The sequence below is a fragment of the Meleagris gallopavo genome, chromosome 6 (genome assembly GCF_000146605.3).
Source record: "Meleagris gallopavo isolate NT-WF06-2002-E0010 breed Aviagen turkey brand Nicholas breeding stock chromosome 6, Turkey_5.1, whole genome shotgun sequence".
Lineage (NCBI taxonomy): Eukaryota > Metazoa > Chordata > Aves > Galliformes > Phasianidae > Meleagris > Meleagris gallopavo.
Window position 1 is genome coordinate 30,017,394 of NC_015016.2, and position 22,327 is coordinate 30,039,720.

General features: G+C 39.5%; 1 protein-coding gene across 1 annotated transcript in view; it reads left to right on the forward strand.

The window, feature by feature from the left end:
* The window catches only part of KLHL7 (kelch like family member 7), a 24,333-nt gene continuing 2,006 nt past the window's right edge, over positions 1-22,327 (forward strand). The window contains exons 1-10 of the mRNA XM_003207127.4: positions 1-325; positions 3,803-3,905; positions 4,671-4,764; positions 5,881-6,005; positions 7,930-8,105; positions 10,675-10,849; positions 12,166-12,308; positions 17,605-17,845; positions 20,439-20,640; positions 21,377-21,474. Coding sequence (XP_003207175.1) covers positions 206-325; positions 3,803-3,905; positions 4,671-4,764; positions 5,881-6,005; positions 7,930-8,105; positions 10,675-10,849; positions 12,166-12,308; positions 17,605-17,845; positions 20,439-20,640; positions 21,377-21,474 — 1,477 coding nt within the window. The 5' untranslated portion in view covers positions 1-205. The remainder of the gene's footprint in view (positions 326-3,802; positions 3,906-4,670; positions 4,765-5,880; positions 6,006-7,929; positions 8,106-10,674; positions 10,850-12,165; positions 12,309-17,604; positions 17,846-20,438; positions 20,641-21,376; positions 21,475-22,327) is intronic.

Below are 22,327 nucleotides of genomic sequence, written 5' to 3' on the forward strand. Positions count from 1 at the left end.
ACCGCCCCATCCCGCCCACCGGCCCAGGTCCGCTTCCGCCGCGGAGAGCTTCGGCGTTGCTGGTTGACGGCTTTGTCCGTTCAGTTGTCCGTCCGTCCGTCCGCTCCCGGCGAAGCGAGAGCCCGAGGCGACCGCTCGTCGCCCGTCCGTCGCATGCCCTCCGTGGACGGAGGTGGCGGGTCCGCGGTGCCGGCGGTGAGGGGCCATGGCCGCCCCCGGCTCGGAGAAGAGCAGCAAGAAGAAGACGGAGAAGAAGCTCGCAGCCCGCGAGGAGGCCAAGCTGCTGGCAGGCTTTATGGGCGTCATGAACAGCATGCGCAAGCAGGTACGGGCCGGGGGCGCTCAGCGCTCGGAGCCGGGCGGGGGTTGGGGCGGGGGGCTCCGTACGTGGCGCCGTCACGTGCCGCCGTTCGGTGCGCTTCTCCCGGTGCGAGCCTTGGACAAGCCTTCAGAAGGCTTGGGTCCTGCCTTCAGAAACCAGCGGGCAGCGCCGCGTTGGTTCTGCTTTGGTCCTCCCTTCGTTCCTATCTGACGGGCTGCCATTTACGCTCGTGTACTTGTAGCACTTCACGCAGCTCAGCGGTGTGTGAAGGACTAAGTCGGTCTCCATGAAAACTTTGTGGTGGTTTCACGTAATGAAATGTTAAGAGTTATGCAGGGACTCAAAGCGGTGAGGGCAGCTCTGCTGAGAAGGACCAGGGGACCCTGATGGATGAAAAGCTGCCCACGAGCCAGAAGTGTACACACAGCCCAGAAGGCCAGCTGTATCCCAGGCCACATCTCGAGAGAGGTGACAGCAGGGAGAGGGAGGTGATCGTCCCCTTTGCTCTGCCCTCATGAGGCCCCATCTGGAGTACTGCATCCCGGGGGTCTGGAGTACAGGAGGGATGTGGAGCTGTTGGAGCGGGTCTAGAGAAGGGCCACAAAGATGATGGGAGGGCTGGAGCACCTCTCCTTTGAAGAAATGTTGAGGAGAGCTGTGCTTCTTCAGTTTGGAGAAGGCTCTGGGAGATCTCACTGTGACCCTCCAATACTTAAAGGGAGTTTATAAGCAGGAGGACGAAATTTTTACACATTCTAATAGTGACAGGACAAGGGAATATGGTTTTAAGCTAAAAGAGAAGAAATTTAGGTTAGATGTTAGGCAGAAGTTTTTTACACAGAGAGTAGTGAGGCACTGGCACAGGCTGCCCAGAGAAGCTGTGGATGCCCCATCCCCTAGACACATTCAAGGCTAGGATGGATAGGGCCCGGAGCAGCCTGACCTATTGGATGGCAGCCCTGCCCACTGCAGGGGGGGTAACTACATGATTTTTAAGGTCCCTTTCCAACCTAAGCCATTCTGTCATCTGCCTATTGATGTAGGATTTCTGTTCTGGTGGGTGTAGCTCAGCTCGAAATTGTTGAGTCCTAGCTCTGTTCTTGTTGATAAGGGGATGCCAGGTGCTGTTATGATTTGGAGACGTTGTCAATTAAGTCTCCCAAAATATGTTTGAAAAGACAAGTGTTTTTAGAAGAGGCATTTATTCTACATGGGCTGCAAGGTGTGAAATGCCCAAAAATCAAGCACGCAAAGTCTTTACGCTGACTTCTATTTATAGTCCAAAATGTTTTCACCATCCACCTACCTAATACATAAGTCACACCTACCTATGACATATTCATAGGGTTATGTAAGCTTACATAACATTTGAATCTTCTGCGATTGTGCGGGGTTCTTTGGTGGTCGTCAGTGATCATTTGGGGAGCTATCCCACTCCTCACTTTATCTGTGTTTGACCATAATCCTTAGTCTCATCTGATTGATTACTATTTTAGACTTGTGTCTCATCTCAAAGATGTCTTTTTTTGTTTCTCATTTATGGCCATCTTGGATCTCTGAAGAGAAGCAGCTCGTCTTGGGAGGTTTAATTATCCTAAATAAGCAGCACATCTGGAACTAAAAGCAGAGCTTCAACCTTGAGCAAAATCCCTCGGCCACACAAAAATGTCAAATAGTCAGCTTTTGAGACATCAAGCAGGCAGAGGAGATACAGCCCACAGTGTGAGAGGATCAAACCAAAGTGTTGTGCCGCTTCTGGCTGTCTTCAAACTAACTGTGCCTGGGGGGTTGGGGATGCAACTCCAAATTTTGCCTGCTACCTTTTATTTTACTTTTAGTCAGACTTCAGATGGTGGCTTTTATGTCCACTCACCCCCATAAGTTAACCAGTCTAGAAACTTTTGTGTAGTTTGAGACATTCCTGCTTCTGTTAGCTACGTGTAGGAGGAGCAGCAGCCATAGGAAAGTGTTATATCAGCTTGCTCCTTGTGCTGCAGGAAGCTGCTGTTGTATTTTGGTAAGTTGAGAACTGTGCTATGGTTATAAAACCTCAATGCACTATGAGTTAAAGCTTTCCTGTGATGGAAACAGCAGCCTGTGTGCAGAGCACTACCTGTTCATATGCATTTGTTTAATGATGTAGGAAAATGGGACAGGTATAAAGCACAGCTAATTTTGAAGAGGCTGCTTTTTTTGTGTGTGTGTGAACTGTGATCTAGAGTCAGCTGCCATGTGTGGGATTTTGGAGTAGACTGTGGGCGTCGGCACTCAGTTCTGGTGAGATACTGGGTGTATGTTCAATGCATGAGGACTTCTTGCTGACCTCAGAAATGAAATGGCTATATCTCTATGGATGTAATGAGCTTTATGACAGCATGTGCATGCATCCTCTGTTGCCACTTCGTAGCTGAGTGGAAATGGGCCAAAAGGAAGTAGCTGAGAATGAAGCTGGGATGGAGTTGCAGGTGTCATTGAGTTAATGAAGCTTGGAAATGCAGGGTGACGCTTGGGTGTGTGCTTTGGTCGATGAAGCAGTAGTCATGGGTTGCATCATCAGAGTTACTCAGTGATGCAAATAGGTCCTTTGGGAAAGTTCTTTCTGAGCATTTCTGTACCATGGTTGAAACAGAGCAGTTACACCCAGAAATGTCACAGGAAAAGAAAGGAGAATGATGATCCGGTTTGGTTGACAGATATTTCTTCCCACATCCAGTGAGGTTTTAGGGTATCTGAGATGCTTCAAATACTGAGCTGAGGCATCAAACATGCCTTAGAAACACAGCATGTAGTTAAAGCAGCAGTTGTGTGTCGTAGCAAAGCTCAGCTCAGCCACAGTGTTCTATGATGTCCTGTACTGCTAATGTATCTGTTTGGAGCCAAATGTGCTGGGAATTCCAGCTCTAAAAGATTTCCTTTGAAACTCTGTTCACATGGTCTTTTTTGTTATTGTTTCGATCTTAAATGTTTTAAAGTCATGGATGGATGAGGGAAGTTTAGCGATGCATACGCTCCCCAAATCTACACTTGTAATTCAAACTCTTCTTTTTGAAATGTGTTATTTATATTTTATTCAGTGAATGCTTTCTGATGAGTATCCTATAAGAAGCTTAAAAACAGATTGGCAGTTGAGTAGATAAGGATGAAAAGGATGGAATGTCAATGTAGTCCCTGCTCAATGCTGCGGAGCCTTTAGCATAGGAGGCTGATATAAATGCCACTGGAAAAGCTTTAATCACAGCTCATGTTATCAGTGACCAGCCTGAAGGTGCAAGGTCATGGGAAAATTGAGCTTCCTTAGTTTTTCAGGTTGTTGAGCTTTGTTGACTTTCAGAAAATCTTTTTATTGTGTGATATTATTTTGGTTTATGCAGATAAAGGAAACCAGTGAATTTTCAGAAGCTGTTTTTAGAGAAATATTGTTGAAAGTGTTTCAGGAATGCTGATCTTGTTTTTCCATCTGGTTTTCTTCCCCTGATTTAGAGAACGCTCTGTGATGTTATTCTTATGGTTCAGGAAAGGAGGATCCCAGCTCACCGTGTTGTGCTCGCCTCAGCAAGCCACTTCTTTAACTTGATGTTTACTAGTAAGTATTTTCCAAATTGCTTAATTTTATTCTTTCATGGACACATCTTGATAAACAGCTTCTCAGTCACAGTTTCTTTTTTATGAAGTGATTAATTTCAGGGATAGGTGTAAGTGAAGATTTCCTCAGTTCTTATCCATCTTCCACTCATCTCTATTCACCACTCCTCTTATTTTTGTTTCCAAAAATATGAACATTATTGCACTTGTTCTGCCTTTATACATTCAACTGCATAGTATGTATCTTACAAGTCGTAGGTAAGGTATGCAGAAGTAAATTGCTGTGCTATAAATCACATGTTAAACTCAAGAAGAAGTAAAATGTCTGTGCCTTCTGGTGGTTGGCTTGTATCCATCTGTGGGTAGATTTGCAGTGCTGTGACAGCGTGGGAGCTCTGAGCTGGCTCTGCTGTTATCAGCTTGAATATGGAAATAGCCTTTGGTGGTGCAGAGCATGCTTCCTATCTTTGGTCATGCTGGCTTGGCAGTCTGCATTGCAGTCCGACAGCATTTTTGACCGTTCCTCTTTAAGGCACTTTTCAGCAAAATTGACACAATGCAAACATGTGCACGCACCAGTTATTTTGGTTATCACACCGTCTCCTTTCTTTCTTGACTTGCGTTTGTAAGGGAAAAGCAGCAATCAACTGTGTGCAGTTTTTAGCAGGTTCCCATTTTGTCTAGAATGACTTTATTTTCTAGTTTTTAAAATGGAGAATAACTAGAGTGGCTTATTGATGTAGTCTGTCTTTTAACCTTTTTGCAGCAAATATGCTTGAATCAAAGTCCTTTGAGGTGGAGCTGAAAGATGCGGAGCCTGACATTATTGAACAGCTTGTGGAGTTTGCTTATACTGCAAGGTAGTTTTGTTATTTAAAACTGATGTTTTTGCTAGAAAGCCTGCCAACTCTAAATGATGAAATCTTAAAACAATGCTTTTATAATTCATCAGTTTTCATATTATTACAATTCTTTACTTGTTTTAAGTCTGTTGTGACTAGACTTATATCCTCCTTCCTTTTTCCTATTTATTTCATCAGTAGGGAAGCCCTATGGACTAAAGAGAGTGGTAATTGTCATCAGAAAGTAATAAAGAATACTTCTGGCGTCAGTGTTGGAGCTGAATAATATTCACCATTGTTCTGAAATGTAGACCCTTCTTGTTATCAGCGGGGGCTTCTCCTCATGATCCTAGCAGCTATCACAGATAGCTATTTTGGGGACTTACCCCTTCACCTCTGGACAGTCTGAGTGGGAAGCTGCTTTGCAAAATGCATTTCCATTCTATCTCAGACTCCCGTGTGTTTGTTTTTAAATAGCACTGCAGGCACTGTAACGTTTAAACGGAGCTTGTTCAAAAGACTGGGATTCTGAACAGTACTTTGCAAGCTCCTATGATGGATGGCAGACCCCGTCTTTGTAGTGATGGGATGAAGGCTTTTTCTCTGGTTTCTGAGAGAAGTTCTGTATGCTTCACCTGTGGTGAGATGCAGCCAATGCTGGCACCCTAGCCCTTTTGGTGCCTTGCAGTCAGAATGGTTGTTCTGCTTGTGCACTCTAGGCAAATAAACTATAGCAGTTTTGACAATGAGCTTAGGCAGATTTCACTGATGTGCATTTGGGAGTGTGAGGCTGTCAAGAGAAGGCATTTTTCCTTTTCTGTTCTTGTGAAAATGGCTAACCACATAAATCAGAGCATGGTGTTCTAGATGGCCTGTGTTAAAGGCTAATTCTTTAACTAGCCAATTCTTTAACAGGCTAATCTTGCACTGTTTGCTCTCTGTCTTTCCTCAGTAATGTACAGCAAATTAAAGCAATTTGAAGAGACTATGAAGGGAAGTTGTCTCAACTGCTTGTGAGTTAAAGAAGCTTGGGGAGATAGCAGGAGAATAATTTTGCCACTTATGGATTGGAGTTTTGGCTACGACTAAGAAGGTAGTTTTAGTGATGCTAATGTTGCACTTTCTGTTTTGCAGAATTTCTGTTAACAGCAATAATGTCCAGTCTTTACTAGATGCAGCAAACCAATATCAAATTGAACCTGTGAAAAAAATGTGTGTGGACTTTTTGAAAGAACAAGTTGATGCTTCAAATTGTCTTGGTAAGAGAAATATGGACTGGTCACTTTTTTAACTTTTCTGTTCTTGAAAAATATGTAGTATAATAGTATAAAAGACAGCAGTACTTGGCTAAATCCAAATGCATGCAAAGAATAATTTTGCTCTGAATCTGAGCTGTTTCCCCTTGCCATAAACAAAATAATTTGTCAGTTGTTTTGGCCAGTGTCAGGGTCCACTGACTTTGCAAGGTCTCATCCCAGTTTAACAACAGCCTGGAGCTTCTTGTTTCAGATCCTCGGCTGTTTAACAAGGTGATGCTTTCAGTTGTTGTTACTGTTCTTGGAGACTAAATTTGACAGTCGTAGTTTACACAAAACAAACATAAAATGAATTTGTTACTTATGTTTTTAGCTGCTGCTTTCTCCTTTTGAGTGAAATCTATGAAAATCATCTGCACCATTTTGATGTTTGATATGCCCTGTAGCCTTAATGCAAACTCAGTATTACAAAAATATAAACAGCAAGCAGAACTTGGTGCTTACTATTATTTAGAGATTTGGAGTACTTAATCTTTGGTCTTTTATGTAAAAAAATATTTAGAATTACTGGTGTTAGTTATGCAATTCTCCTAACGACTCAATTAAGTATGTTACAGATGTTTAACATTAAAAGATTCAGGTGATGTGCTGTGAGGCTGCACTATAGCAGTGGCTCTGAAACAGCTGCTGGAAGGAAGGCATTACTTTCTAAGGAAAATGCCACTTACACTTGCTTTGAGGCATGTTCAGTCCTCTGCAGTCTTTGTTAACTAGAAAATTAATTATATTCTTTAACACCTGCATACTTTGCTAATTCATATCAAAAAGGAGATAGAAATTAAATCAAATTTTCCTGAAGATATACCTTATGAGTTCTGTGTAGATTACAGGCAAGCTCACAGTTCATAAAAATGAATATTTGAAATAAACCATGACTTATTTTGAATCGCTTGAAGTTTTGTTATTTCTCACTGGAAAAGCAGCTCGGCCATACTCTTGAATTTTATCATTGTAGCTTGCATTTTGCTTTGTAGAGCAGCTCACTCTAATTGCATCCTGTGGATTGAATTTCACTCTGGGGTTGCTTCTATTCCATCTGTTGCCATCCTCCAAAAGAGGAGGGGGAAGACCATAGCGTGATGGGCAAAATGTTTCCGCTGAACAACCCTGTGCTCACCTGGCAACTAAAGAGGAGGTTGGAAATAGTACTTCTCCCCAGTGCCCTGTCCCTGGAGGTGTTCAAGGCCAGATTGGATGGCGCCTTGGGCAGCCTGGTCTATGTTAAATGGGGAGGTTGGTGGCACTACATGTGGCAGGGGGGTTGGAGATTCATGATCCTTGAGGTCCCTTCCAACCCTGGCCATTCTGTGATTCTGTGATTCTCAGCAGCAGTTGCTGTTTATAGCTTTATGCCAAGCTTCTGCTCTTGCTCCAGTGCTAGCTTGACTTTTTTTGTGTGTGTGTTGGTCTGCAGCAGTCTTTGCTACCTACACTGAAGAATCCAGCTCACTGTGCCTCTTAGTTGTGCTTGGTTGGTGATGTTTGCTGCCTGAGCAGGTCAGGGCAGGTCATGAAACCTGGAAATACCAAGCCGTTCTGGTTAGGCTTTGGTGTTACATGGCTCAGACCTAGTTAATATACTGTTGTGTTTTCCATGGTGAGGAAATAGTGCTGGAGAAATAGTACAGCAAGTCCTACAGGCCTGACTCTCCAATTTGCCCTGTAGAGCAAGGGATCACATGCTTGTGCTTATCTTAGTTTGTCTTGAGTTGCAGATGAATTATGATAGTATCTTTTTCTTTAAGCATATCAATAAGTACTAAACTGGCATTCTAAATATCACTGAAATTATGGTGTTACCATTTGAGTCAAATGTATTAAAGGTAATTGCAAGTTTGGAAAGGTTTTCTTAATTTTTCTTCCACAGGTATAAGTGTGTTAGCAGAATGCTTAGACTGTCCAGAACTGAAAGCCACCGCAGATGACTTTATCCATCAGCATTTCACTGAAGTTTACAAAACAGATGAATTTCTTCAGCTTGATGTTAAACGTGTGACGCACCTCTTGAACCAAGATACACTGACTGTGAGGGCAGAAGACCAGGTGAGATCTGTTTCATTGTGAAAAGAGCTCTTCTATGAGCTAAGAAAATTGAACTTCACTATCTCTTTTTTAATTGAGAGAAAGTTTCAAGTGTCTCACTTCAGGTATTCCTGCACAGTACTTGAGCTGTGGCCACACCAGTGTAGAGCAAAGCAGTACAATCCCTCCACTCAACCAGCTAGCAAGTGTATCCCTTCTTGGTCAAAACCAAACATAAAATGAGTATCCACACTTCGTCTGGATATAATACACGTAATATCAGCAAACTGGAAAGAAAAGTCATAAATGATGTAAGCAGAACAGTTTCTTTATTGAGATACAGGGCTTCTGATTCCATGTAACATGAGTTCAATTAAGTTTAATGTATTACAACAGTTGCTCCCAGCCTGGGATTTAGGCACTGTCTGTCAAAGTGAATACCTCAAACTGGGGAGCAAACTGCATCTGTCGTCTCTACCTGACTATGTGCTGAGTGTCAGCCTCTTTCAGAAGGGAGCTGCTGCTGATGGAGACATGTATACATTAAAAAAAAACTTAAGAACTAAGTGGACCTAACACTCAAAACTAGAAGCACTGACAGTGACAGATTGATGGAAGGCCCTTGTTTATGGAATAGATACAAAAAAGCTTAGGTGAATGGGAAGTGCCTTAAGTTTCATTTAAAAGCTGTGAATAGTGGTGATGAGTCACAGCTGTCCCATTTTGAACAGTTGATTCAGTATACCATAGCCCAGAATGTGTTTGCCAGCTTATTCTTTGTGCTGCAGGGAAATGGAGTATAGGTGTGTCTGCACTGCAGCTCAAAGAACTGATTGCGAGATGGTTGTAGCTGCTGGATACTTCCTGGAGGTTCTCAGTCACATCTATACTGAAATTTTACCTTTCTAGCTGGTTCTGGTGCTCGTGTTGGGTAATTTAAATTCATTTAGCTATGTTGTTATGAATTTACACTCTTTGAAGTGCATTAGAAGGATCTTGTAATGAAGGTGGTATGTATATGCATTTAAATAGAGATGGGAATTTTACTGACTCTGAAGTTAAATATTCACAGAATTAATGCATTTTCTTCAATATGTGTTACCTGAAAATAGTAATTGCTGTGGTGGGAAATAATATCAGGTGACAAGATTGAAATTCTTAGCGTGGACTGGGAAGAGTTCAGGCCCCAGGTAACTTTCCCAGAGTTAGGAGTGTTTTATGCTTTGTTATCTTGCAGTGGAATTTATGCTTTAGAATTTATATTCTTGAAGTTCTGTTGACAAACTAACATAGCATGCTTCAACTTGGCAGCGGTGATAGAAATTTCAGGTAGGAGCATGGCATGATTAAAATTCCTTTTATAAATGGACAGTATACCAAAGTAATCTTATTTCTCAGGAATACCAATAGAAAGTTAGTGTACTTTCATTTTTACATTGGTATAAAGCATATTTTCACTTAGCTGAAGCAGGAAGGACAGCTTTCATTATTAGCAAAAAAAAAAGTTGGCCTCTTTTTCCTGTATGCTAATAGTGTTTCTGTTGGTGACTGAGAAAAGAACGCTATATTCCAACATTCTTTTGAATTTCCTTAGCTGGTGGAACTTAAGCCTTAAGTTTCTTTATTTATTTTCCCTTGCTCTCTGGTCATTTCAGCTGAGAAGGCTTAGCAGTCTTTCTGAATAACTCATAACATGGAGAGAGACTTTTAATGGCAGAACTAATTTCAGTCATTCACTGATAGCCATGATCAGTTTCAGCTTCAACAAGTAGGTATTGACTGTGTTATTACCCGTAACAAAATTAGTGCTGACTCTGGCATGGCAGTGTAGTAGATAAGTTTGCTATGTCTGCAGCAGCACTGAAGAGTGTTAGTACGTTGGTAATGTTGGACTTCCTTTCTATTCCTTCCTGACTCAGTGGACAATCATAAATAGAACAGGTTTCTTGGTTACCTTCCCTGTCCTGCCAGCCCTGTCCTGCCAAGAAAATCCATTAGCTTTTCCAGTAAAGAGAAGATACAAAGGAAAGTTTCAGAATACTATACTTACAGCACTCTGTAGCTTTAAAAAATAGGGGGTATTTTTTGTTTGTTTTTTTTAATGATCTGCAAAGACACAATTTGGAACTTCCTATGAATGGTTTAATAACACATTTTGTCAGCTAAGGACACTTTGTGAAGTACAAGCTATTTCAACGTTCCTGATGAAGCATTAGCAGTGTTGTGACACTGAACACAAAGCGTATTTGCCTTGTATGTAATCCCTGCACAACATACATAGATATGAATTACAGACTCACGCTTCCTATTTGGAAAAATGTTAAACGGTAGTAGAAATTATTGGTTTAAAAAACATGGAGGGGTTTTATTTTGCATCCGTCCGTTTGTTTTAACTTGTGCCTGAGTGTTGTCCTGCCTTTTTTGGAACATGGTGGCATAGATACTTTTACTGAAGTCTCTGCATACTGCAATTTTATTATTAGTTACCCTCCAATGGATTGAAGAATCTGATTGGAGCACTGATATTTAGTTTTTGCCTTAGTCTGTGATGATGTACATTACCTTTTTCTTTCATTTTCTTCTGTTTAAGGTTTATGATGCAGCAGTCAGGTGGCTGAAGTATGATGAACCAAATCGCCAGCCATACATGGTTGACATTCTTGCTAAAGTCCGATTTCCTCTTATATCAAAGAACTTCCTAAGTAAAACAGTTCAGGCTGAACCACTTATTCAGGATAACCCAGAATGCCTTAAGATGGTGATCAGTAAGTTGACCTCTAGTTGAAATCTTCAATGTTCTATATATTTTAAATAAAACGATGTGGAATGTAAATTTTTATAAATTAATTCAAATGCTCTGATGATGCTTTCACATTAAAAACATCTCTGTTCCTTCTAGGATGTTGCATTTAGTTGAAGTTGCATTAGCAGATTGTCATGAACACAACATCTATTCTTATAAGAGAAAAGAAGTGAGAATCCCTAGCAAATGATATTAACTTCATGATGCATAATGGAATGAATTTTCTGCCGCTGAGTTGGTGTAATTGGAAATGTGCCTTTGGGACAGGATAGCATCTCAGTTTCTTTTATTGTTCAGAGGTGAATTATTAAAAATTAGTCTGAAGTTTTGAATATTATAGTGTCCCTAAGCAAATGAGGATGTTAAGCCTGAGTTGCGCTGTTTTCATCTCTCACACTCTGTGACATTTGAGGCTGTAAACACTTTTGTTCTTAATATACAGATGAGAAGGGAAAACAAGCTTCCTTTTTCTTCTTTTAAGGTATCAAATTTGAAGTTTTATCATTTTATCATGTATGAGAATAAAGCTTATGTGTTGATAAGTGTTCTGGAAGAATTTTTTTTTAATTTCAGTAGAGATTAGTCAGCTTCCTTTTAGTCTAGATCTAAAAATGACATGCAACTCTTTTCCATTGGTCAACAAGTAAGATTCAAATTAACCTGTACGTTGGTAAGTATTTGCTGACCATCAACATTTCAGTTACACTCCTGCATGACATGGGATTAGGTGCACTGCTGAAAAAATAATGATTTTTGTTTTAATGACCTGTAAGATCAGTAATGTTTTTGCATAATTTGGACTGTTTCTTAGAGAAAAAGAAAATGCCTATTTTCTTAAAGCAATTGTAAGTCATATTTTGCATTGTCAAGTTATGAACAACAGTGGGATTTTTTCCTAAGATGCAGGATGCTAGAAATGCTTCGCTTTCAGACACCCAGTTTTGCCAATATTTTTCATAAGTCATGCTTCCTTTTGCCAGTTTCGGTATGGGAGACATGGTTATTAGGTAAACGAGCTGATTGATAAATTGGACTCTGACTCTAACATGAGACCATATCCAAGTCCTGTTTTCACGCAGAGTAGGAAATTTGAAATAAGATGCAAGTCTGGATGTAGTCTGCCACATTCACATGCACATTCTTTCATTTAAGAATGAAAACAAAGCTGTATAGCTGTACCGCAGAAACCTGAGTCCCTGCTTTTTTCCCTTTCCTAGCTCTGAAACATTCCCTTCTTTGAGAACTAGGCTGGGTCTGCAACAGTTGTCTTTCTTCCAGGTGGGATGCGATACCATCTTCTTTCCCCAGAAGACAGAGAAGAGCTAGTGGAAGGTACACGACCAAGAAGGAAGAAACATGATTATCGCATTGCTTTGTTTGGAGGCTCACAGCCCCAGTCCTGCAGATATTTTAATCCAAAGGTAATCGTTACCTCAGAATGCATTAAGATTCACTGTTTGTAAGCTTATGTGTTTTACATTTGCTGGTGATATTAACTAAAGCATAATGGTGTGCAGAATGGAATGGGAAGGATGGATTATTCTCTGTCTCTTGGGTGTACAGTTGGAAGATGTAGCTAATTCGGTGCTTTTAAATCTGTGCTCTAGGTGTAATACTTGATTTTGAATAGAATGATTGTGCTTGTCTGTTGCCAGTGTTAGATATAGGGTTCTGAAATGCCTTTGAGTCAGAATTTATTGGTATGTGAATCCCATAGCTGGAAAGAAATAAAAGTTTACAGAAATACCGAGCAGTCAGTTTGGAATATATAAATCCATATGCATGTGCTAGCACTTATTGCTTTGAGTTAGTCTCTGAGCACATTTTTTCTTAGCGTAATTTGAAAGATTTACTTCTGTGATAGTGTAGAACCTGTTTTAGAGTCCAAGGGGTTTTGATACTCTTATTAAATATGTAAACATTTCTAAATCCAATGGTTCACAATTCTATTAGTTAAGAATATGTAAGAAAGAGAATTGAGAGCCAAGTACCCCAGAAGTGGGGGAAAAGTGAATTTCTACAAAAACCTCAGATATGACCACTTTAGATCAGTCAGGATTTGCTTGGAATTTGTTTCCGTGTTTTCTGAAAGAAATCAAGCCACAGGAATTGTGTTTATTTCAGCTATGCACACTAAGGGGTCTAGAAACATCAGCTACTTGCAGAAGGACTATCCATATGCTGTTCTACCAGACAACATTTGCAACAATACAGAAATAAGTTTCTACACAAGTATCAATGCTGCTCTGATAAGTTCCGAAATTATATACATTATATATTTTGTTACAGAAGTTGTCTTTTCCAACTCAGCACATTTAATGCCCATTGCAGTTTCAAACAGTTAAGTAGTTCAGTGTGTTATCTGAGTGAACTACACTGTCAGTGTGAGCCCTGTCAGATCTAATTCAGGACGAATGAACCCTTGGGATGTTCTTTTGAACTCATCTGATACAAATTTGCATTTCTGTATGTAAAACAGAATCGAAGCCACCTTTTCTGAGCTCTGATCAAGTTTGAAAAAAGTTGCCAGATCTGCTAATTTAGTTTGAGACATTTAATTTGTATTTTAATTGAGAATTCCAAATTCCTAAGTGTTGTCCATCTTCCTCCTCCTTATTTAAGTAAGAAATATAAATAGTGCTCCAACTGAGGGTGGGAGGAGCTGAGAAGATATTTTTTTTCCTGTTGTGAAGCAGTAAATTCTTTCCAACATCTGAAGTGGGGAAGTCTTTGATCTGGGCATTCATCATCTTCAAATTGTTATTTGGTTTAGGCATTTTAACAGATTGTAATCCACCCAACATGCTCTGACCTTTCTCCTACTAGAAGAAAATTAGATTGATGTTTCTTCCTCTTGATCTACAGTAACTTAGGTTGGAACAAAGCTGTTCTAAGGCCATGTGGAAACTAGCTTTGAGGCTTTCTGTCCTAGTTATTAGCTGGCAAGGGTATTATCAGTGTAGATAATACTGGTCTCTTTGCCAACCTAACTGGCACATTAAATTCCATAATAAGTGCCTAATGTCCACAGTGGTCAGAACTGAAGAGGTAGGAGTAGTGGCTTAGTGGCTTCATCACTCTTTATGCATTAATATAAAATCTTCCAGTTGACTTTTTTTTTAGGCTTTAATTGTGTTTGAAAAATACTAGGGTTTTTTTTTGTTTGTTTGTTTGTTTTTTTAACTTGATGTCATTGTAAAAATAATAAACTCAGGGCATGCTATGTGGGAGCAAGAGGCAAAGTTAGCTGGAGGGAAAATTATATGTAGTTATGGGATATTCAGTCATCAAAACAATAATATTAGAGAAATCTGGTTTGTGGATGAAAGGTCATGCCTGTATAAAGCTGCATAATGCACAGGATTAAGATCTCTCGTTTTTTTTCTTTTTCTTCTTATACTATTTGCCCAGGCTAAATACAAATAAATAAATAGAATTTGAAGGGAATTTTTTCGAATTTTCACTTGATGGAACATTATGGCCTTACATGTGGGTTCAGTAGGGAGCTGGGGGTGGGCAGGGAAGGAGAAGGAGAGAAGTGAGTGGCTGATTCTAATAAGCATTGTCTCCATTGAATGCTATTTCTAGTGCTTATATGCTTCCTTGAGTGTTCTTAGCTAATCTGTTGTGTCTTCTTCAGTCACTCTTACTTATTTTATTTAGAGCTTTTCAGTTATTTAAACATATTTTTCTGGATATTTGAGCATTTCAGTTTGATCTTCAACCATACGGTAGCTTAAATGCCACAAACCAAGGATCCAGAACCCCTGTGGATTAATATCATGTGCATGTAAGATAAGAAGTGTGGGATGTAAGGCTCCACATCACAAGTTTGGCTTGCTTTAATTAGTCTCAACAAAAGATAATGGAGCTGTCACAGTGCCAAAAATCAAGGTTATATATGTACTTCTGCAAGGTTAGGACCTTAGGAAAGAATTGAATTTTTTTTGTCTGCTGAGCTGACTGATTAGTGACCTCGTCCTTTATTTTTAATTAAATTCGGCAATCTTATATATTAGGTGAAGATGTGGCTCAAGACAAATTTAGATTGTTTCTCCTGAAAATACTGTCTTGTTTGAGTGATACAACTTTCAGTAATTCTCATACTGCAAGGCTAGTGCAAAAATTATTTTCAGTAACACTGCTTTGCATACACAAATCAGTCTCTGACGTTGATCTTCATTTTCTTTGTCAAAAAGGGTTTTTTTTAATGGATGAATAGATTGTGTTATTTGTCAGTGTTTAACAATATTACTCTGTCTATATTTGTTGTCCTTGTTATGCTGTATCTGATACTTCTGTTGATGCATGTACTTCAAGAGAGCAAAGTGATTGGACAGATGCAGTTTGGGGCGTAAAACTCCGATGGAGCAATCTGGCACTATTTTGAGAAGAGATGTTTGGTTTTAGAACTATACAAAAGGTCTGAGATGACATTTTTGTGGTGTTGGGAAGCGTTTTCTTGTTGAATTTTCCACAGAACATTACAAACAAAAAAGTTGGTTTTTTTCCCAAATTGGAACAAAAATATATACTTCCTGAATTCTTATTTAAAATTTATACGTGAGTTTATGGGATTTTGAGGCAGGAATATATTTTTGGAGAAGTAGCTGGTAGTGCTAACTTTTTCAACAATACAAAATCCACCAATGGAAATGTAACAGGTGCCTGGCATTTCTATTTCTTGACAACTAAGAGAACCAGCTTGCCTCTTAGGAGGAGATAAGGAGCTGTCAATACTAGGTTATTAATAGCAAGGTTGTCCATAGTAGACATGTCTGTTATTCTTCAGGGCATCAACTGAAATCGAGGAAAACATTTTAATCACACTGAGCTACTCTTTCTCATTGCCCGTAACTACATAAAGAGTTGTTGTCATGGGGTCTTGTAGCTGACAACAGTTCAGATCATTGCAAGTTAAATTCATGAAAGTTGTGTTTTTGTTTGGTTTTGTCTTTCAAAAAAAAAAAAGAGCCTTTCAAAAACTATTTAATGCAGCTTTTGAGCTTTTGCCTCTGGTGTCCTTGCATGAGCAATCGTGGAGAGCCAAGGTCAGCAGGCAAACTGTCACCATGCATCTTGTTCTTTCTTTCCTCCTAATGGCCCTCTTCCCAAAATGAGTCTTGCCACTGCCCAGAGTTGGGTGGATCTTGACTGTGGTGGAAGGCAACTGTTTTTAAATGCATAAGTCATGTTGAAATAAATTCTGTGTGGTGCAGACCAACACTGAAGAGCGTTCCAAGAGAAGGACCTGAAGTGCCTGGTGCTGGAAGAGGCAGGTTCTGCTGAGTATGCTCAGGTTATGGGAGAGCCTGCGGTTCTTTGATAAAGGTGTGGATGAAAGGGTAGTTATGAACTGAAGTCACAGAAGTGGGTCAGATTGCAGCCCTTACGACATAAGGGAAAACAACAGGGTTGTTTTTTGTTGTTGGGTTTTTTTTTTGTAAAAATGCTGGAAATTTGAGCCAGAAAATATGATGATCTTGCACAAAGCACTGAGACGTTTTTCTTAAGATTTATGCAGCTATTTATTTTGCCATGCTGTAGTATGGCTTTCCTTTCTAGGATGCCCCAGGACGCGTTTCTCATCATAAAGGGCCACATGCACCTGCCAGCTCTTCTTGCTAAGGGGGATGCTACAGGAAAAGATTGTAAGATGTTTTGGACTATAACATGCTCTGCCTCTTTCTTTGAACCCCCATGTAGAAGTCGCTGTTCTTCCTCACTGACCAAGGTGTTTGAAGTATGTCCTTGCCAAGAAAATGTAATCTTGTAATGTCTTGTGTGATTCATTACAATGAAGGTCATGCAGCTGGTTTAGCTAGACCATCTTGAGGTGACAGATAACAGTTAAGGTCCCAAACTTTCCTGTTCAGCATAAGATAAAAGCTATGCTTATGATGGCATGGAATATGTGAGATGCAATTATTCAAGAAGTGTTTCTTGTGCTGTATGCTATCCTGGTCTGCCATCAGTTGCTGAGTTTGGTGTTTTTAAGGCTTTGGGTAGCATTAATGCCTATATTTGATACTTGCTGGTTTTGCCAACCCATGCAAAAGCAGTTTCTAGGCAACATGACTGCCAGTATTTGTGATAAAGCATTACACCATTTCTCATGCTATCAACTGTGGATAGCTATAGATCACTTGTGTTTTGCAAATTCTGTAAATAAGCTTCTAGTTGTCATGGTAATAAAGTATGTACTGGAGCTTTTCAACTGAGTTGCTTGTCAATTGGGATATTATCTTCTTTTTCCATCGCCTTTGTTTGGTTTTACTTTCTGTATTTATTTTCCTTAGAGAGTAAGAGTTTTCTAGTATATGTAAGATGTTTTTTCCGTTTCTATAAAAGAAAAAGTAATTCTGCTTTATTGATTACATGCATTGTTTCTGACTTGGTAGCAGCAGGGCATCAATTCTGTTGAGGGGAAAAAAGCCCTGTTTTTTCAGGAAAGCCGTACTGGGTGTACAGAGGGAATGAGGAAATAGAAATTGATTATGTCATGGTTCATTGCAGCTAACTATGTCTGTGTCTAAGTGAATTTTTCAAGAGTACGCCTGAGGAGTATTCTTCAATAAACAGTGTTCATGTTTGTTTTGAAAAGGAAATTTAAAACTGACCGTATCTAGATCTCTATGAAAAACTCTGTTTGAAAAACACTCACTGTGCAGGTAAGTGTTACAATTTATTAGACATTACCTGTTCTTTGTAATGCAGGATTACAGCTGGACAGACATCCGATGTCCCTTTGAAAAGCGCAGGGATGCAGCTTGTGTCTTCTGGGACAACGTAGTTTATATTTTGGGTGGTTCCCAGCTCTTCCCTATAAAGCGAATGGACTGCTACAATGTGGTGAAGGATAGCTGGTATTCCAAGCTAGGACCTCCAACACCTCGAGATAGCCTTGCAGCCTGTGCTGCTGAGGGCAAAATTTATACATCTGGTGGTTCAGAAGTGGGTAAGACACTAAAAATCTTTAAAAACAACCCCCAAAAAGCACAAAGAAAGATACCTGGAAAATGTTCTGTTTTTTTGCATGACTCTATTGAAAAGAAACTGCACGTTGCTGTGTTAGCCTCATGAGTTAATTTTCCCATATTTCGAATTTTCTTCTCCCCGAAATCCAACAACCTATTTCTGTTGTGTTCTGTTTCTGATTGAAATTGTGTTATTCACACTAGGAGTTAACTAGGGATGAGCAAATATAGTTTGAAAGTCTCACTCTGCTATCAGTTTACTGAACACAGATTCGCAGATCTCAGTGTGGTTTAAAATTTCGTGACATATGGCCAGAATAGCTGCATTATGCTATTCATTTTATATGTTGAGCCTGATGAGGTTTTTTTTATTATCAGTGGAAAAAAAGGGATGATAAAAAGCTTTGTAATTGACTGGTTTTGGTGGTGAAATCATACCTGTCCCTGTAAACTGACTTGTTTCTGTCAAGTGAACAGAAGTTATCTTCTGTTAATTATTTTGATGGTTTGCTTCAGTAAGTGGAGAATTTAGATGTCATTTACTCATTGTAGTTGAAGAAAGACCATTGAATTCTCCCCAACCCAGGAAAGAAAAACAACATCTGTAAAGAAACACTACAGTGCAGTACAGCTTTTGTTAATTTTTGTCTAAATTATACATCTTGAGCAAACCAAAAGTAGAAATGTAAATATGCCATATCCATAGAAACAGAGCTTAAAGGAAAAAAGAAAAAAAACCAAAACAGTTCTAAAGTTCTACCTCCTCCCCCAAAAACCTCAACAAGAACAAAAAACCGCTATGCCTACAGATAAATTTTTAGTAGTTCCTTCTGAGTTCTGTCTCGCTGCAGAGGGAAGTGAAGAGGAAAAAAGGGTCATAAGGAGTGCCTAAAATTGATAAATCACTTAATAGAAAGCTGTGACATTTAGGTAAAGTTATCTGACTTCTAATATCTTTTAAGAGGTCTGATGTAGCAGCAGATAGTTTGTAGCTGCCACCTAGTGTGGTAAATGTGACATAACATTTCTCCCATTATTTGCAAGAGGTTAAGGCTTGGAACGCTACAAAACTGCAAAATCTTTTAAAGCTTCCCAGTTTCCCCACATGCCAAATCATGAGGAATTGTGATCCAAACTTGCATTGGACAGTGTATTCTCTAATGCATTTTAATTAGTCACATCTCCATTACAGTGTTGCTAACTTCGAAGTTGCTTCTGGTCTACACTTGCTGTAATGTGCTGTTTTACTTTGCTTTCCATAAATATTTAAGACAGAATAGTAAAATCTAAAAATTAATAACAGATTATTTTGCAAGTCTATTTTTTCTTTGGAATCCGATGAATACTGCTTGTCTAGAAAAGTCTGTCTGTACTGATTCTCACATTTTTCTAAACAGGAGCAAACAATTATGTGAAACTATTAATTTAAAAGTGCTGTAATTCATAGAATCGTAGAATGTCCTGGGTTGAAAAGGACCACAATGATCATTTAGTTTCAACCCCCCTGCTGTAGCAGGGTCACCAGCCACTAGACCAGGCTGCCCAGAGCCACATACAGTGTACTGAAACAGCAGCTTTCCTCTAAAAAGACATTAAAGACAGCTTTATTATATTTCTTTGGTATAAGAATTTGTACAGCTTCCAAGCAATGGATATGTATGTACATCCAGGAAAAAAATATGGCTAATTCCACAGTTCTTATTGATTTTGAGCACTGTGGTAGGAGTAAGCAAACAAGGTTCACAGAAATCTACTCCTGTATTTTTGAACCTGGAAAAGTAGTGCTGTTCCGTGTGATTTTTTTCAGCTCAGTTCCCCAGCTAGCAGTCAGTGCAGCTATTGTAACACGCCTAGTTCTTTTCTGAGAAAGCTGTGGCCAGTCTGCTCTGTTTTAAGTACGGCTGGTTATTTAAGGACAAGTCTTGACACTCCCACTTACCTTCATTAGAAAAGTTTGTTGTCCATGAGAGGGGATGACACAGACCTCACACTTTGCGAAAATACAAGTATCTGCCAGTAGAAAGAAAGTAAAATGGTGAAGGTTAGCTGTTTTACGATTGCTAATAATTCAGGAATATGTCGCAACATAATTTAGCTATCTAATCCCAAAAGCACCAAATATTCTGGGAGTAGTGTGAATCACTTTGCTTAGAGAGACTCAGGTGAAGCTGTTAGGTTTACAGAACAGGTGCCATGTTCTGTACATAGATTCTCAGTACTGAGTAACATGAGATGATGGAAATTTGATCTGTAATTTATATACAACTTTGTTCAGTTTTTCTACCCCCTGCCCCTCCCAAAATAAATCTGTATCATTTGTATTTGTTTTCAAACACAAACAGCAATTACATAAACTCACATCTTTTGGAACAAAAGAGTCAAGAAAAGAATTACAAGTATGTGCTTTTTGAGTAGTCCAAAATTTCAAGTTGGTTAGCTCTGTTTTTAGAGGTGGAAAGCAGCTTTCCCTTTTCAACTAACAAAGCACCAATTTGATAATTACTGTTAGTCTCTTCTCTTGGAGGACAACCATCAAAATTAATGCCACTTCGGTGGGTTTCTTATTTCTTTAAGGAAATTCTGCACTGTATTTGTTTGAATGCTACGATACGAGAACAGAAAGCTGGCATACAAAGCCCAGCATGCTGACTCAACGCTGCAGTCATGGAATGGTTGAGGCGAATGGTCTCATTTACGTGTGTGGAGGGAGCTTGGGAAACAATGTTTCCGGAAGAGTACTAAATTCCTGTGAAGTTTATGATCCGGCCACAGAAACGTAAGTGTTGTGTCAACTCTGAATATTTATGGTTGCTCTTGTTCATCCTGCAAAATGTAATGTAGATAAATAGGAAGAATTGGGCCCCTCGGTAGAAGAAAGACAGCTAGGCCTGGGAGTGTGCCCAAAGAAGGGCAGTGGAGCTGATGGGGGATCTGGAGCACAGGTCTTAGGGGAGTGGCTGAGGGAACGAGGATTGTTTAGTCTGGAGAAGTAGAGGCTCAGGGAAGAGCTTATGCTCTCTACAACTACCTGAAGGGAGGTTGTGGTGAGGTGGGGGATGGCCTCTTCTCCCAGGTATCTCCTGATAGGATGAGAAGCAATGGCTTCAAGTTGTGCCAGGGGAAGTTCAGGTTGGTTATTAGGAAAAATTTCTTCTCAGAGTGGTGATGCATTGGCACAGGCTGCCCAGGGGGGCAGTGGAGTCACCGTCCCTGAAGGTGTTTGAGAACTGTGTGGGTGGGGACATGGTCAGTGGGGATGGGTTGGCATTGGACTAGATATCTTAGTTGTCTTCTCCAACCTTAATGATTCTAAGATTCGATAAATTGGATGTAATTCCTGAATTAAGCAGTAATAGCTTAATTTGTAGTTTTACTTAAAAAGTTAATTTTAACCAGCAGTTTTCTTTCATATTTCTTTTTTCTAACTCCAGGATTTATTTAATGTGTATTTTTTTAAGAAATCAAATAGTGAATTTTCCTGTGATTTTGTTTTTTTTCATCTGTTTCTTCAGATGGACTGAGTTGTGTCCAATGATTGAAGCCAGGAAGAATCATGGACTGGTGTTTGTAAAGGACAAAATATTTGCTGTGGGCGGACAGAATGGCTTAGGTACTCCAGTTCTTTTAATTCTCTAGCTGGACTTAAAAAGTTTTGCTGGGGCCTTAATTCTGCTTTCTACAGCTGGAAAAACTTTGAGCAGTACTATAAAATATGTTCTGTTGCTGACATTGTTGCGTTCCTTTGTTCACCTCCATACTTCACTGTATCTTGTTTTCCAATCTCTTAGTACTGTAAAATTCAGAAATGCATCCATACTAATATAACCAAGTCAAATATCTCAACAAAAGGCAATCTTTTAGATTGTTTATTTGCTTTAAGTCTTTCATTGTATATTTTGAGAGACTTTGTCATTCCTCTAAACAAAACAGGTAAAAGTGTAGTCACTATTCTAGGAACTTCAGTCTGAAGATTTAAAGCTAGTCAGCTATTTTTGAGTGGTGAAAAATAGAGAATTTTCATGACTGCCCTAGTTAATGAAATGTGACTTACTGTCATGGTCTGTCTCATCATCTGTAAAACTAGAGTGATAGTTGATTTCCCAGGAGAGGTGAACTTCAATTTTAATTACATAGGGTTTCTGAAGCTCTTTTGAAAATGAAAGTTCTCAGCTATGAGGTTTATTAATTACCATTTATTGTAGCTAGAATATCTAAGTTCACATTAATGCTGTTCTAGAATATAGCTTGTATTTTAATTAGTCACTAAAACTATTCCAGCATGATTGACTCCTATTCAAAAATATCAGTATGTATAATTTTTATGCACTTCATCAGTTATAGTCAGAACTGTCACTTTGCAAGGTTTTAGTGTTTGCTGAATGTGTGTTGCTGAACTAATAAGTAAAATATTGTTTTGCTGCTCATATTCTGCAACTTCACTGATAAATTGTTCTTAATATAAT